The sequence below is a fragment of the Ornithodoros turicata genome, chromosome 6 (genome assembly GCF_037126465.1).
Source record: "Ornithodoros turicata isolate Travis chromosome 6, ASM3712646v1, whole genome shotgun sequence".
NCBI lineage: Eukaryota > Metazoa > Arthropoda > Arachnida > Ixodida > Argasidae > Ornithodoros > Ornithodoros turicata.
In genome coordinates, this window is record NC_088206.1 from 38,225,893 (window position 1) to 38,243,821 (window position 17,929).

Here is a 17,929-nt window from a genome sequence, read left to right on the forward strand (position 1 = left end):
GCTGACGCCGACGATGGTAAAATGGGAATGACGCCGCCGCCGTTCAAAGCTCCATCGGTGCAAACGTCCACGTGATATGTACACATTTCTCGTTCTTTTCGGTATTCAACGATATGCACACATTTCTCGTTCTTTTCGGTATTCAACGGCGCTGTACTCCTGTTCTTTCCGCAATTGTGCATCATGTGCGTCATGAGTGCAAGTGAACCAACCAAGAAACGGCGATACGCAAGCACACGGGAGAAAACAGTAGAGGTAATCCGGAGTTACGAATGCTCCAATAGATATTGTGCATAAATTATGTAATACCTAGCGTTATGTGATGAATAAAGCTTGATATTTTGTGCCCTTCATAGCTTGATACCCGTTTTATGACAAATGGCGTTTTGCCGTACGCGCGGCGCAGGTAGGGGCGGCAGCGGCCATTTTTGTTTCACTTGGCGTGTTCCATTTCACAAATTTCTCTATTTAACGAAAGAAAGAGCCAGCATTTACAAATTTGTTATGTAGAGGTTCAACGTTAAACCTCGATGTAACGAACTTCAGTATAACGAAATTCTCGATGTAACAAAGTATTGCGTTTTTCTAAAATCCATCTCCATAGAACTCCATGTACAGGGTGGGTGCAGATAAAGTAGCCCAACATTTATGCACGTATGGCATTCCCTGCTTACTGCATGAACTTCCGGTGGAGTGGGATGATGCATATATCCGGTACAAACGCACAAAAAAATCGTAGTAACCAAACTCCATGTAACAAAAAAGTTATCCAAGCAAACATTGCTCTTCGTGCATCTCGATTTTCCTATGCAGAAGTCAATATGGCGGTCGTGGCAGTTGCGTCTACTACCACTACCACTAGGCATACCAGATCTCATTTTGTTTTTCTGTGTAGGTGGCACCCCCAGTGGTAGGGCGATACAACTGTGCTACACTGCAATGTCCCATTGGAAATACACGGAGTGAAGTTCACGTTGCTAACGATTTTATTGCGCAGAGTTTGGTTATCAAGATTTTTTTTCTCTATTTGCACCGCATAAATACACCGTCCTGCACCGCCGGAAGTTCGTATGGTATGCACGGAACGCGCTATGCACGAAAATATGGGGCTACTTTATCTGCACCCACTCTGTACTAGAGACATCAATAGATATAATGAAGTCTGTCTGCAGCAATTTCAATTTAACAAAGGTGAAGTGAAGAATATGCACCGCGCCAGCAGCCAGAAAACATGGAGCAACGACATCGGCGTGCGGCTGTGCCATCTAGGAGAGGACCGGAGAGACTGTAGCTCAGTGTATGCAGGTAAAGGGAAGGGGATGAAACTCGCGAGTTCCTTTGCGGAATAAAGTGAGGTGCTGCAAGCTTTTCGCGTCATCAAATGTCAGAAATTTTACGTCGATGCGCGACTCCTCAACCCTCACCAGCCCATTGGCTCCTGTGGCTGCTCCCCCGGTATGAGAGTGCCAATTGGTCGGTTTGAAATTATGAACTTCCCGTGGCGCAAGCAAGCGGGTGACGCCGTATCGGCGGTGCCGGAGCAGCTCGGCGTAAAGTTTCAAAATGTGGTGGATGCAGCAGGGATGCCAGCAAAGCATCTATGCCAGTACCGCTTTGGATGGTTTTTAGTGTCCTTCCCTTAACATGTTGACAATATTGACTGTGAGAAACTCGGGGCCCCTTCGATAATTCTACAAGTCAATTCAGTGATAGATAAGTGGAAGGCAGGTCTGCTTCGCTTGCTTGGTGCGACAACGATTCAAGAAGGACCAATACTGTATTTTTCTGCTACCCACTCGATGACAGGTAAGTCAGTTCTTACCCCATTCTGTCGCTTAGCATAGCATAGCACCACACCTGTGGCCTATACGCAGCACTTCGGAAGGTAGAATTTTTGGTTTTCACGTTTCTTATTCCTATTCTGATCTTTATTGCTCAGGTATAAGCACTCAAGACATATCTGCTTCAGAAAAGTGTCTGCATGGATAAGCCATTCTGAGCGGTTGCAGCATCTTCATCTTTCAGCATGTCAGCTGCACAAGTTCCTCTGTGAAGGGTCAACCAGATGCCTACACAAGCAGCAAAAGGATATGGGCATGTTCTCTGTCATGCTGGATCTGTGAATGTGTGTGTCTGTGCAGTCAATATACTGTTGTTCTACTGTGAAATCTTCCACGTGAGACATCAGCTATCAGTGAATGCAAAGTTGCTTAACAATATCACTCGAATTTCAGAAACAATGTTCATGTCATGTTCGTGTTTGGTGTAGCTACAGCAGACTGCATATTTGTGATTTGAAAATACCTATCCCAACAAATAAAGCACTTTGTGTGACAGAAACAGCCAACGCTTCCTCGTTTTCTTATTGATTTCACTCGACGTGAACGCAGTGGATGCCAAAGCAGTGGAGCGGGAGAGAGGGAGAGAACAGATGAGAAAGGGAAAGCCTCGCCAGTGTCACACGTCACCGAGGGAGACAAAAAAAGCAAACCAAAAAGCTACTCAACCGTCGTCCAACGATTGGCCCTGCGATGCTAGAGGTCACGTGAGTTTTTCCCAACAATAGAATTATACTACACATTCATCCGCCTGGTGAAGGTGTAAGGGTGCATCGCTGCAGAGACCACGTGGTACATGTCACGTGGATCTCTCTCTTTCTCCCGTAGCCGGCTCCGCTGCACACGTATGTTTTTTCGTGATGGGCATGCCCAAGTGCTTTCGTTGGAGGACAAGCAAAATATATTGGATGCCATAGAGAAAGGCGAAAGGAAGGAGGACGTCGTTAACAAATATGGCATATTCCAGAGTTCACTCTCCACGATCTTGAAGGCGAAGGACTGTATTCGCACTGCGTTGAAAGAACGAACGAATCCATCATGAAAGATGCTGTCGGAAGCCCTCCAGGAGATGATGAGGAAGAGGAGCAAGCCATTAGTTCATTGTCATTGCATTCATGTCATTGCCCTTTACTTCCATTGTGTCTGTTTCACCAGCACTTACAATGCCAACACAGATGTTCACTGTTCACGAAAGATTTTTGAAGTGCAAGTTGACTTTACGGTTTTCAGCTTGCCTCATGAGAACAGCACATTGTAAAAATAATTTTACTGTACATGTGCATGTGTATTGTCGGCTGCATTATGTGTGTATTGTAGTGAGTATTGCGTGTGCTGCTGTATTGTCATCCTAGTTGGCACTTCACATACGGTCGCACGCAAACACGAGTTGGACAAACTGTGTCGAAATATTGTCACGTCACCCGCCTAGATTATCGCCGTCATCGCAGGCAACCATGATTCTTTTATATATCGCTGACTACCACAAACCGTATCCGAAAAAACGCGCTCGAAACGCGGGTCCTGGGCGTGGCACGGTCAACAGCGGTGTTCAGCTCAACGCCAACAAAATTTCGATATTTAACCGGAATTTAACAAAACTTTGTTCATGAATGTTCAGAGTTTGTTGGCAATCCACTAAGGCCACGACTGTGCTGATCAGGGTGTCTACCAAATTGCAGCCTTCAAATTCCATGACTTATCCAGGTTTTCACTGACTATTTCAAGCAAATTCCCTGACAAAAACAAAAGGGAACTTGGTGCCTGCTCCTAGGTTTTGATACCAGATCCCTCATAAACATGACCTTTCCAAAACAAACGTATATCCCCCCATAAAACAGACCATTTATTAAGTATTAGTGAGGCTACCCCACTTTTCTGCCTTAGGGCTTGTCGTACTGGCGAACTGCTACTTGCAGCAACGTTGCTGCGGCATCGCCGCTCAACCACGGGTCAGCACTCACGAATCGCTGCGCATCATCACGGCATTGTCTGCGATTTTCCCTGACTTCAGCTGCTTTTTGGCCAAATTCCCTGACAATCCCGACTTTTCCCGTCACATCAAAATCCCCTGACAAGTCCCTGTTTTCCAGGTTGGTAGACACCCTGGCTGATGATGTATGAAGCGTACCGCAGTTTGGCGTTCAGCTGGGGTGGACTTTACAATGGCGGTTGCACACAACTGTGTACTAGTTTCGGTTACCGAACATGTAGCGACGCATTCGCTGATGAGCGTACCTCGGAAGCTCCACGTGTTGCAGCTGTTCTATACATGTTCGCTGCTATTACCGCAACGTACAAATTTCAGCCCACAGCACACAAAAGCTTTGTAATAAGCTGGTAGGATATTGGAAAAAATTAGGGGTGTGCGAATATTCGAATTCTCGAATCCGAATCGAATATCAAACGCTCGAATTATTCGATTCGCGAATCGAATATCCAATATTCGCTTTTTCGAATATTCGACTATTCCACGAATATGAACCACACAACCCGAAGTGGGCTTCACCTGATGCTTCCTTGCATGCGGTGAAGCCTGCTTTACAAAATTGCCCTTGCTGCAGGACCAACACAGGCAGGACGGTATTTAGTTTAAGATAACGTGATCCAAAGCTACTTTTGTAGACATTGTCTGTGGAAGGGGTGGCACCCCTCCTACATGCAGTTTAGCGGTGCCGACGAGGGACTTTGATTTGATGCCTGTGAGGTTGCCTTTAAAAAGTTAGAACTCTTGAATAATGACTACAGCCCACGAACAAGAAGGGTGTCTTAAAGCTGTCCTTTACATCTAAAATTTTGAGTAGTGCAACTTCCTAGGGCGAGTGCAAAGAAACTAAAAGGTGTTCATGACAAAGCTGAGGCAGGATGCAAATTTGTTTGTTTCACAAATGGCCTGTGGTTGTCTGAAACAATTACAGCCTCATCCGTATAATATGCTACTGCCTGGTATAAAATTTTGAAATGAAGGTAACCACTCCAGTACTCCAGTTAAGTGTAGGCTCACCTGAAAAGCAGGAAGCACCCTCACGTAAAATTCAAGAGTATGGGCTTTACACAGAAGAACTGCATGTCTCTCCTGTGACAGTTAATGCCAGAAAAATTACACTAAAGCCACAGGCTACAAAATGGAACCTTTTAGTGCGAAAGTCACATATTGTAAATTTTGCACGAATATTCGATTCGGTATTCAGAATTTTTTTCCCCATTCGATTCAATATTCGATTCGACTTAAAATATTCGGATTCGCACACCCTTAGAAAAAATCAAACATTCGAACTTTAACGAATATACGAAAACTTCGAATATCAAATTATCGAATACGAATACGAATTGAATGTCGCAAATACAGTCGCCATCTGATTTTTCGGACTCTGCGGGGATCGCGTAAAAGTCCGAATAATCGAGCAGTCCCAAAAAACGAATTTCGCTTCAAAAACGAACTTTACTAAGCACTAGCAGACTGGAAAAAATTGTTGACGCTTTCCTAATGCGCTTCCAGCTGTGCCTGATAACATCAGCTTTTATTTCCCAAAGCGACATTTCGGCACTGTACACTGACAGAAGCACCGCCGCCATTAAGTCCGCAAGTAGGCTTCACCTAACGCCTGCGTGCTTTAGGTGAAGCTCGCTTTACAGCGCTGTCGCGCAGCACATGCTGGGCCTTTTTAATCAAGCCGTTGGCGAAAAACGAAGACGCAAAAGCGTTACGACAGACCTCTTCTACTCAAAGGAATGAGAAAATGAACAATCATTGCCTTTTTTTGCCTCAATATTTTAGTTGGTTGATTACTTTTGATACAAATTTCGGATGATATCAATATTTTCTGTCACCTCAAGAGAGAAATTCGCTGGCTGGGCAAACAGAGTCCGAAATATCGAGCGACGGGGCTGCACGGCGTCCGAAATTGTGGACGTTCTTATACATCAACTCTATGGGACCCGCGACTGTTCCACGAACGAGTCAGAATAATTGAGCAGGTCCGAAAAATCGGTCGCCGACTGTATTCGATTCGTATTCGAAATTTTTGAATATTCGCACACCTCTACACGAAACCCTTTCTCTTCTACCACGCTATAGCTGGGCAGCCCACGTGAGAGAAACAGAGCAATCTTCTTCATCATAACTCTTGATCGTATGTTTGTTGACTTCAACCTCGGAGAAAAGCAGTCAGTTGCTTTGGGCTGTCGGATTTCACTTTCGTTTAGTTTCGATGGCTTTTTGTTGGTAATCCCTCGCGGCTTTTTCTCTTTCGACCTCCTCATACAAAGGTGAGTGTCTCTTTAAATGGTTAATTAGTGGAGTTCTCCGATGGTGTTCTCAGGTGCAAAGTACAAGCATTGCACATAGACTCCGTTGGCACTAGCTTCGTGAAGAAGCGCCACACGCAACTGCGTCCAGAATCGCACATGCTCGGACAAACACAGCAGCCTCGTCAGTCTGACAACTTCACTATCAGCTACATTTAGTGTTAGAGAAATTGCACAAGCAAGACGTGTAAACCGCAACTGCAACGCGCTCGCTTAGTTGGTGCTGGATAGGCTTGGCTTGGACTGGACTCGTTGCAAATCCGGAAATGGCACGACCCCAATTCTGCTAAACTGAAACTCGCTGTCTCAAATAAGATGTGCCTGCATCACCTGCATTCAAACTTCGAATATATTCGAGTATTCGAGAAAGTGATATTCGGTTCGAATATCCAGTATGCAGAACCATTATTTGATACGAATATCGAATGCTTCGAATATCCACCCAGTCCTAGATTTATCACGTAAAACTTCAGTAATCTATTATGTGCGATTCGCTAGTGGAGGCTTGATAACAAGGACAGCCGGACAACGCGCATCCGGCGGGATTGACAAGACGACGTTAAGAAATTGTTTGCGGACGTGCTCGATGATTTTGCATGACGCTGACATCACGAGCACGGAAAGCACGAATGTTCGATAATATCTCAAACATTCGATTCGAAAATATTTGGTTTATTCCAAAGCCACGAATATCAAATCGTCGAATCGAATACGAGCAGTGAAAATATTTGATTCGTATTCAAAATGTCAAATATTCGCACAGCCCTAATTAATACACATTTCCTATTACAGCAGAATCTCAATGATACGATCACGGATTATACAAATTTCGGGATGATACAAACTATTTTCCAGTTCCGGCCAGAATGCCCATTCTTCCCATGTGTTACAGTTCAGGTGATACGAACGTGTTATCATGCCTTTACGGATGATACGAACGAGCCAAGGAGGCGACACAGGTCGTTCCCCTGTGACGCGAGACTGCGCCAGTCATGCTGCTCCACCTTTTGAGGAGGGAGAGACATCCTCACCATCCTCACCACGAAATTCCTTACACAATGTTGCACAATGCAAGCAATGACACTCCCCTTGGTGGTTGTAGAGATAAGATCAAAGAGATTACAGGGTCCTGAACCTTATCACCTTCTCTCTGTTTTGCCGTTTTACCCCCCTGGCAACAATAAACAGGGAAGCTGTGCAGAAACACTGGCTTAGGAAAACAGCTACCAGAACATGTGGCGCGAACATATCAGGACAACTTCTGGCAACATTCCGTGTCACCATTCCGCAAGTCGGCTTCACTTAAGGCCAGCGTGCTTTAGGAGAAGCTCGCTTTAGACACTGTCGCACAACTCAAGGGTGGAAAGCACGTGCTGGGCCTTTTGAATCATCTCGCAAATTTCGGCAGCATTGGCCAAAAACGAAGATATAAAAGCGTTACTTCCAACCTCTTTCACTGATAGTAGTGGAAAATGAACAGTCACTGTCTATTTCCTTGCCTCAATTTTTAGTTTGGTTTAATTCTTTTGATACGAATTTCGGATTATACGAATTTTTCCGCTACCTCGTGAGATTCGAATCATCGAGGCTCTACAATAGTAGAGGGCTGTGCGAATCTGTAATATTCAATATGTGAATCAACTATTGTGTTCACATATTCAATATTTAATTTCAATAGCATTTTGTCAAATATATTCGAGTCATTGATCACCCACTGAAACGGCATGCAGATCTGGCAGTTCCGGATTCTACTGGTTAAATTTGGTGGATTTTTGGCTCTAGTGTGCACGACAATAGGATAAGTGCAAAACAATCTAGAAAAGGTCCCGAACTTCCATGGCGAACATTTTTTTCTGGTTTGGAGCATAGTTCCATATGCATATGAAGACTACATGTTGAATTAAGTTGTTTGTTAGCTTTCCAACTGCCACTGCAAGATTAATGCAACGTACTGATATGATCATTGTTTATACCAATGCCAGTCTTACCTCTTCTTTCATTTCTTCCATTTTAGCTTCCTGTCGTAACACATCCCTCTGATTGGGGCTCCCATGAGGAGACATTTGATGGTGACCTTCTATTCCATCTCTATAGTGAGGAGGCATGTCTTCATGGAATGCATTGTCTCCCAAATGTGGTTGACTGCCTATCCGTGTAGGCCATTCTCTGCAAAACATGTATACTCTCACTAAGTCAAACTCCAAGTAGTCACAGATTTTTCCTTCAATGTTCACCCACGCATGTTGCGAGACTGAATTATTACTTACGTTGACAGCTATACACACAGAGGACACTTTTAAAGTTTTCCTCGATAGGCAGGTGTACACAAAAAACACTGTAGATACACTTAAGACCTAGCCATAGAAACTGGTGCCCATCCAGACACCAACTCAATGAAGTGTTATGCCAAAGGAAGAATGCGATGAGAAACATGAATATAATGTTTCTTTATGCTCGCCATTAGTGCTGTAGACATTGGAAATGTTTATGGAATTCTTATTGCTTATGAATTTGCGTCTCATCATTCCTCATAATCAGTGGCGAACAGTATCTCGGACTTGCCACAGCAGAGTTTTACCCCGCAGTGCAAAGTGCAAATTAAGAATTGAAGCATTTGAACATGTCAGTGTTGCCAACATGAACGCCAGAGTCTCGCATGTTGGAGAGTCAAAGTCATTGCACAGTGTTGGCAATATCCCACATGCCTCTGAAGTTGTGGTTGGATATGCTGTTCCACATATATGAAGTGATACATGAAGTATATGTCAATCCACTGAAGCCCTGCCACGCCCTTACCTTCCACCATGTGGGCCCCTACTATGGTGAAGCATGCTTCCATCAGACCCTCGTTGGGGCATCTGTTGCCCCCTCTGTGGAGAAGGTGGGCCAACGCGGTGGTGAGCAAGTCCTCCCATAGCATTCACATATTGCTCTTGCTCCCTAGGCGATACCAGTGTTGACAAAGGCCTTGATGTTGGTGGTCCTCCTCCAGGTGGCATGTGCTGGGACTCTCCACCTAGTGATCCTTGAGAAGAATGCAGTGGAGCCCCACAACGATGTTGCAAGTGTTGATGAGGCAAGTTGTACGGTGGCGTTGGGCCACTGTGCCTGCACATAAAATTAATGAAAAGAAAGGATAAGTGGAAGAACTAGACAAGAGCACCCCACGTGCTCGGAGGGTAGAAATGGCATGTTGGCATCAAGTGCATGACAACATCAATGGGAGCGAGCAGCTGCTACCAGCTCAGCACCACAAAAATTACAAGTGGTTACTTTTATAGCAAAGCTCGCATATATTTTATTGTTATTCTTTTCACGTCGTGTTCTCTACTGCCTGCGTTCTTTTGGTGGCATGCGCTGTCATCCGTGCCATCAGCATATAGCTTCACGCATAAGCTTGTATGTTTATCTGAAACAAAACTTTGGTCTCACAACTTTCCACAAGTAATAGGATGTTCCACAGAATTTCGTGTGAATGCAGAGGCCATAATGTGGGTCATCATTAGAGGTGAGCACAGGTAACATTGACAGTATCAGTATCCACAATATCCACGCATGTCAGATCTGCATCTGCAACCGCACTAGTTAAAATTGGTGCATCTGCATACATGCGGATGGTGAGTATAACCAGACATCCGCAGTCATGGCATCTGTAGAAAAAATACTTCATGACGAAAATTTTATGTTACAAATGTTTTCAGCATACAAACGTTCTCGGAACATTATGTGATCTACGGTTGTTCAATAACAGCAATTAAACAGGGTTGTGCGAATAGTTAAGCTCTGGGTTGAATCGAATACGAATCCAATATTTACGTATATTGCAGCATATAAGTGGACTCCACGTATAAGACTCATCCATTCATCGTAGGACTCAGCCACGCAACCCTTAAACGGTTCGTTTAGGACAACGTCCAAGGATTGAACAACGAACGTGAGTCTATCAGGACGGGATGATTACCAAGTCACACACGGCGTCAGATATCTTCTTGACCTTTTCAGAGACATGGCCACGAAACGAATCCAAAACCAAGATATTGTTGGGCCGAAAAAAGTACACTGGGGCGCCTGCACCACACCATGCGAAACCACTCCAACACTGTTTCTTCGTTGAAGAAGCCTTTTTCATTGGTCTGCACAATCACATTCACAGGGAATGTTTAATTTTTCGAAAGAGTATTTCTTCGAAAAACAATGAACAGCGGCAGCTTGTGGCCATTGTTAGTGCACGTTAGTATCACTGTCAGCCGTGTCTTCTCATTTCCAGTGCTGATAACGCTAACTTGCCTGTCACCCTTTGTCGCCACAGTTTGTCTGGACGGAATGTCGAACCACACAAGGGTTTGGTCAGTGTTGCCGATCTTCCCCAACAAAAAGTCCCTTCCCTTGCGCAGCTGGATTATGTACCGGTGGACTAAGTTTTTCCTCATACGCATCAGGCAACTTCTAGCAGACTGTCGTCCTTCAACATAGGGATAGTCCGTTGTGTTTCATAAAGTTTGTCACCCATTTCTTGGACGCCTTGAAGGAGTCGCATGGAATTCCGAGGCTGCTCGCCACAGCTTTGGCTTTTGTAGCAATATATTCGTACGAAACTGCCAACCTTTTGCATCGCTGTTGGTCTACCCATTTGGCAACTTCTTTTTCGATTTCCACGTGGTTGCCTAGCTTTGGGCCACAGAATGCATGGCAGGTACTAGACCAGTGTTTCCCAAAGTGTGGTCCGCGGACCCCTGGGGGTCCGCGAGAGTGTCCGTGGGGGTCCACGACCGTCTCTCACATTTCAGTGAGGATTTTCGTCCCCTCAAACACGCGCTTGTACATGCTGCCCGATTTCCAAACACCCAGAAGTTCCAAAATTGCTACAAGCATGCTTCAACGGCTAGCTTCTAATTTCTGATAGAAAAGTCCTGAAATGCACGTTTGTCCACGTCATACACATACAAACAAGCTGTATCGAAAGCACGCAGCAGCTGACAAAGTTGGCTAGCATGGGAAATACAGTGCGCCATATCGTTTCGCTTCGAGTTCGAACTGACTGAGAGTGTTCCTGTGTTTAGCGCATTTATAATTGGAAGCCTGGGGACCTCTTGCAGCAATGGTGGCACTATAGATGATACCTTTGTTTGGTATTATCAATCTTGAGAGTTGTCAGAGACAGTCTGAGACAGTCACTTGACCATGTTTATGTTTGCACAAATGTAATTTCGTTCCTTTTTATACGCTGTCGCGCATATTGAACGCGGTCTGCAATGCAGTGTACACAGCATGTATCCCGGTATATTTGTGTGGGGGGGGGGTCCGTGAATTGGTTCTCATCGCTACCGGGGGTCCGTCACCGCCAAAAGTTTGGGAAACGCTGTACTAGACCAAGCGAAGATCTCCTAGCGCTGCACGCACCATCCCTGGATACACTTTTCGGACAAGCCGAACTTCCATTAAATGGCATACAGGATTGCTTGCCGCTTGAAAGCGTGGCAATTGCCGGCCCATGTCTAGTTTAGTGGCGCCACTTCATTTGAACATTGAAATCTACATACCTCGATACTAGAACTGTGCGAATATTCGAAATTTTGAATACAAATCGAATATCTCATGCTATTCGAAACGTATTTTGCAGTATTTGAAATTTTCAAATATTTTTCTAATAGTACTGAAGCGAGGTATTGCCGTCCTGTCGTCATTTGGCAAGTCGGCTTCGCCTCATTACAATAAAGAGTTAGGTGAAGCCCACTCCACGTTACCGCTATTGTACTTTAGGTGTGCAGCTCCATTCTACAAATCGGTTTCACCTCATTGCACTGGAGCATTAGGTGAAGCCCATTTTATATTTTTTACAATATTCTGTCAAAGAGACAAAAAAACACTGAAGACGATTGTACATTTATTATGGTACAAACTTTTGGACAGAGTCCATCCTTCCAGCTGCCCAGGTATTCTGTCACTAAAGTCTACAAATTCTGTGAGCTCATAGTCAACACTACTCAGTGCATTGCAGGTTCCAGTAAATGTACTCCCAACTTCAAGAGTTATGTTCAGTAACAGATAAAAATATGTGCAGTTTCTAAAAAAGGTACAGGACATCCACATTGTAAACATAGAAATGAGGAGATGTACACAAAGCAGGCTACATGGAACATGTTGACTGGCTCTCAATGCAGTTCATCCCTCTAATGCAGTCTACCATATATAGCACAGAGGGACCCTTTTCTCACGATATGTTCTGCTGGGTGAAAAGGCTCACGTGCAGAAAGTCATCTAATGAGCACACCACCACAAAATGTTTCACAATGAGGTATTCGAAATTATTCCAATTGGGCCTTTTCTGCTTATTCGAATTCAATTCGGCATCTGAAGAAATTATTCTGATTCGATTCGCAGTGAAAGTGAAAGACAGTCAACCCTCGATTTTAAACACCCTTCGTTTCTCGAAAAATCTTTCAATAATCGAGGGATTCATAAATCGAGGCGCAAGGGGCACGGAAGAGAAATGGGCTGAAACATGACAGGAAATGCAGTACTTAGATTACGTTTATTTCCACGGTCACGGTGAATCCAGTGGAGAACAGCATTCATGTTAGCCGAGGGTTGAGGCTGTTTGCAAAGACAAATATCCCATTTGTCACTGGCTGTGAGAGCTGATCGCTTTCTCTTCGAGCCACGAGGTGTTTCCATCTTCCAGATATGATTGAAAGTGACGACCGCTCAGCCGTCACAGGTCACCCGGGAAGTAAAATTTTTCCACTCACAAAACAGGTGAGTCATCTCTGGTAATTCTTGTGGCTGTGGGACGCAGGACGGGTGCTTGACCTTCATTTTTTGTTCATCTTTATTGATGCGATCCCAGTACTTCCCTGTGAGTCAACCTCTGGATGGCTCCGCCATCCTCGTTCATAAATCGAGGCCAGAACACATGTGTTTCTGCAGTTCGTTCCCTGAAAATCCGTTCACAGTTCGGATATCGAAGGTTTCATAAACGGAGGGAGAAATACATGGAAAAAGTTTGGTTCCTTGTGATGCTGTTCATAAACCGAGGGAATTCCTAAATCGAGGGTTCATAAAACGAGGGTTCACTGTATTCTACTCGCGATGCAAATTTTGCTATTCGCAAAGCTCTGCTCAATACAATTACACAAGGTGCATCGTAAACCATAATAAATAAGTGACACTTGATTCCACAAATTCCTCCAGAGACCAGTTTCTCACGGGGAGTTTCGGCAGCAGCAACCATGTCATCTGCATGCGCCCGTTGTTTACCTATCATTGCCTACGGACACGTCGCCCTATTCCTGGCACACTTTTCACCTGTTCCCACTCACCCGTTGCCAAGAATGCACAGTGAAAGCACTAGATCTCAACGGGTATCATTTGGGGCACCCCTACGCATCAGCCATAGAGTCGGGTTTTTGGGTTAGACGAAGTGTAGTGAGGTTAGGTCAGGTTGAGTTCTACCATGGTCCTTCAATACCCTTTCTGGTCAGGAAACAACAAATACAACAGACAAGGTCGCCTAGGGACAACTGCTCCCGTGTGGGGCGATCGCGTCGTTTGGGGGGAGACACCCTCGTGGAGCAGACGACGTTTACATAGCGCTCCGTGTTTTCAGGGAAGATATGATCAGCTACTTTTTAAAGGTAGTTTCGTGCTTAGAGAAGAAATAATTAATTCTCCAATCGGTTCATGGCCAGTAGTCGGCACATTTCATTTCAGTGAACGCATATTTGCACATTTTCCGCGTAGACTGCAACTTTAGTTGATGTCTTTTTCTGACAAGGAAAATTTTAATTTTGCTCTCACTCATGGCTCTCAATGAAGGTCGAGAAACATATTACTGCATTTTTTTACACAATCACACAAACTAGTGGTATATTGTAAAGTAATGACAGTTTCCGTGGTTATTGCGTGAGTGTGGAACTTCCCAAACGCATGATTTTCTTGTTTTCCTCAGAGCACACAGTTTGTTGTAACTTGAGCAGAGATAAAATTACGAGGTGATTCTATTTCAGTGTAGACAGATAAGACTTCAGAACTACTTATAGAAATAATGTATTTTAATTATCTGAAAGTCGTCTCTGGCAGTATGAAAACCAGGGGATACACCTGCTATAAGTCGCATGGCCCAATCGGTTTTGGTGAACAAATAAACTTTTTTTTATGTAGTGCAATGCCCCACACAAGGTTTACAATAACTGATCTAATGTACTAGTAACGTATTGTAGATAGCCACACAGTTTGGGAAAGAGATGTATTTACTTAAGATTGGCCATGGCTCCCATGATAATCTTTCTTAGGAACACTTGAATTATTTCTGTTTTTTCAGTTTGGATTGACTGGCCAGCCAGTTGTAATGAGTAATGAGATTATAACATGTTTCAAGACGGGTTAGTAAATTGACAGGATAGAATTCTCACTTACTCAAGTGTGGCCTAATAGCACTTTCCAACTACAGTCGAACCTCTCTACAATGAAATCGTAAATGATCGCGCATTCCTTCGTTACGTAGAGCAATTCGTTACATCGAACATATCAAAATGGCGCCCGCATATTTTGGGCTACTGTCGTAAAAGTGCACCAGAAGTACGCAGGGGTTGCATGTTTACAAAATGTCAGAGTTTATTGCACATAAATTTAGTCGTCGTACCTCCAATGTTGTTCACGATGATATAAAGAAGTCCGTAAGTTTTGCTTTGGCCGTCCTCTGCAGCGTCGGCAGCACACAGCGTTCGTAAACAGAGATGGCTTCCACAACCTTCTCTTGGTTGTCCAGTGAACTGGCATATCGTCGCAGGGTGTCGATAGCTGTGAGTACCTCAGCAGCTGTTGGTTGGGGTTCTTCATCCGGATCGCTGTCACTTTCTGGCGCATCACGCAAAGAGTCGATGATTTCGTCATCGTTCATCTCCTCAGTGGCCACAAAACAATCGTCCACGGCAAGGAAGTCCGAGAGACCGACGCCGGCAGGCACAGCGCCTTCACGTTCCTGCAGGGACTCCCAAGCAGAGACAAATGTCTTCGACTGCTGGCACGTCATTAAAAGCAGCAATCCCTGCCTTCCGAAAGCAGTTCACAATCGTCGTGGACGCCGTTGACTGCCATGCCGCTGCCACCATTTCGACTGGGATCCGGAAAAAACGGTCCCGGAAAAAAGGGTCCCGGAAAGAAGGGTCCCGCTGGCACAAGGCGGAAAAAATGGTCCCGCAGGCAGGCGATACAGCTTTGCCATCGCTTAAACACACATCTTTGGTGTGACAGTAATATATGTATTATATTTTGTGAACACGGTGTTTTATTTTCCTCTTTCTGTTTTTGCTTTGAATTTTTAGGTAGATAAGTGCTTTATTTAGACATTCAATACATTACAAATTATAAATTGCGTAGTGAATTGCGTAGTAGTAGCACATGACTACCCTGCTTGATTAAATTAAAATTGCTACCCCAAAGTTGGCAGTAACTCGATCGGTGCGGGACAGATGACATTAGTGCACAAATACGCTTGGATTTATTCAATTACATGTCACACAGGAAAAAATGGTACCGGACCCAGCCGTTATTTTCTTTCTCCCGCACATTCTTCTGAATACTCTTAGTACATTCGTGCATACCGTGCATGAACAGTCTATGAACTAGTGCTGAAACAAGTTTTTTTATTGTCACTCCCGTGTTCTTTTCTGTGTTTAAGAAGTAGCAAACCGGCTTTGCACCTGGCTGACCTTTCCTTGTAGTTATCATTATTAGTATTTTTTTTTCAGTAAACATATGCCCCCCACCCCACTGGTATAACCCGCATACTTTTATTCGAGGCCTCCTCCTGACCATGCCTAGGATAGAGTAGATTACACAGAGAAAAAGAACTCCGGCCAAAGCCGGAAAAGAGCATAACGTCAAGTGTAAGCGCTAACCGAAGGACAGAAAGCTTTTCACCAGTACCATGCTTAGGCTAGAGTAGGTTACACAGACAAAAAGTTCACTGACCTAGGTCTAAGAACTCCGGCCAAAGCCGGAAAAGAGAATGACGTCAAGTGTAAGCGCCAAGCGAAGCTACTACCCGAAGCCAGCTACCGATTGAGTTATTGCCAACTTTGGGGTAGGAATTTTAGTCAAGTGGGGTAGTCAGGTCCTACAACTATGCAATTCAAAGCAAGCAAAAAAAAAAAAGAAAGAGCAAGAAAAAAAAGAGCAAATAAAACACTGTATTCACAAAACATAATAACTATCTCTGTCTGAGGAGCATCATCTGTCACACCAAAGATGTGCTTTTGTGCACAAGCGATGGCAAAACCATTCCATGCCTGCGGGACCTTTTTTTCCGCCGTTTGCCAGTGGGACCCTTCTTTCCGGGACCCTTTCTTCCGGGACCGTTATTTCCGGGACCGTTTTTTCCTACACCCCTTTCCACTGCATGGGAAACTTCCACTTTCGTCGGAAGGTTAAGCTTCAGATTAAGCAGCAGCCTGTCGATGTGGCGATGTCTGTACGTGCACTTCATGCTGTTTATGATGCCCTGGTCCAAAGATTGGATTAGAGATGTGCAGTTGGCCCGAAAAAAACGTAGATCCACATTGCTCAGTCGCAAGTCGCCCACATGGTGTGCAGAGCAATTGTCGAAGAACAAGCAGACGTTCCGGCCACTTTTTTTCATGTCTGCGTTGAAGTCATGGAGCCACTCTGCAAAGATTGTCCGTGTCATCCATGCCTTCGCATTAGCGGTGTACTTTACGGGTATCCTTGCCGCTTTCTTGAACAAACGTGGCCTTTCACTCTTCTCTATGACTAACGGGGTGCGTTTGTCACTCCCGTCCATGTTTGTGCATAACAGAGCAGTCAGACTCAGCTTGCTCTATTTCCCGCTGTGGCACCGGTCACCTTTATGCGCTAAAGTCTTCTTTGGCAACATTTGGAAAAACAGTCCGGTTTCATTGGCATTATAGATGTCGCACGGATCATAGGTTGCCAGGATATCCGGCAAGGAATCCCGAGTCCACGCCGATGCCCCTTGTGTATCCGCTGCTGATGACTCTCAGCTTACAGTCTTCCCGACGATAATATGCCTTGTTTTGAACTCTTACAGCCACTCGGTGCTTGCTTTAAAGTCGTCACACCCCAGCAAGCACGCGAAGTCCTTACTTTTTGCTGGATGACCGCACCACTCAGAGATATTTCTTGCTCTTATGTCCGTGAACCATTTGAATACCGCCTTGTCCATATCTTCAAAGGTTGCAGCCTTGAGCTTCACCCGTTTGCCACTGCAGGCTCCAGAACTTGCAGTTTTGAGCAGGTTGTCCTTCGGATTCAATATCGCTGATAGCATACTCGGTGGGATGCAGTTCCGCAAAGCGACGTCTTTCTTCTTCTCTCCCTTGGACACAGGATCGAGGATTGAAAGTTTTTCGTCCAGCGACAGCGGCTTTCATTTTCGGGCTACACTCGTGGCAAAGGTGCCACAGGGAGAACGTGACGCAGCGTAAGTGTACGATGACAGCGTGGCACGTGGTAGTCGACAACGAACATGCTGCACAGCGGGCGGGGGCAGCTCCCGCTCTGCCAATTAGCTTACGACTTCGCCTTCACGTGACCCATTCCACTCTCTCTCTACCCTGCACTAGCATGTAGGGAGCTGTGGCGGCCGTGAGTCATACGGGGTCTCTGAGGCTAGGTAATGGCGGCTTTTCCTTGCCTTCCGACTTCGTTAAATGGAATACTTCAAATTAAAAAGCTTCATTATAGAGAGCGCAAAAATACATAGGTGCCTATGGAGACAATTACGTGCAACAGAATTTTTTCGTTAC

The 17,929-nt window shown here is 44.9% G+C and overlaps 1 protein-coding gene across 1 annotated transcript in view; it reads right to left on the reverse strand.

Moving 5' to 3' along the window:
* The window catches only part of LOC135398502 (afadin-like), a 224,298-nt gene that overhangs the window by 51,424 nt on the left and 154,945 nt on the right, over positions 1 to 17,929 (reverse strand). The window contains exons 25-26 of the mRNA XM_064629904.1: positions 8,940 to 9,251; positions 8,132 to 8,309 (exon numbers count right to left, since the gene is read on the reverse strand). Of these exons, the coding sequence (XP_064485974.1) occupies positions 8,132 to 8,309; positions 8,940 to 9,251 (490 nt within the window). The remainder of the gene's footprint in view (positions 1 to 8,131; positions 8,310 to 8,939; positions 9,252 to 17,929) is intronic.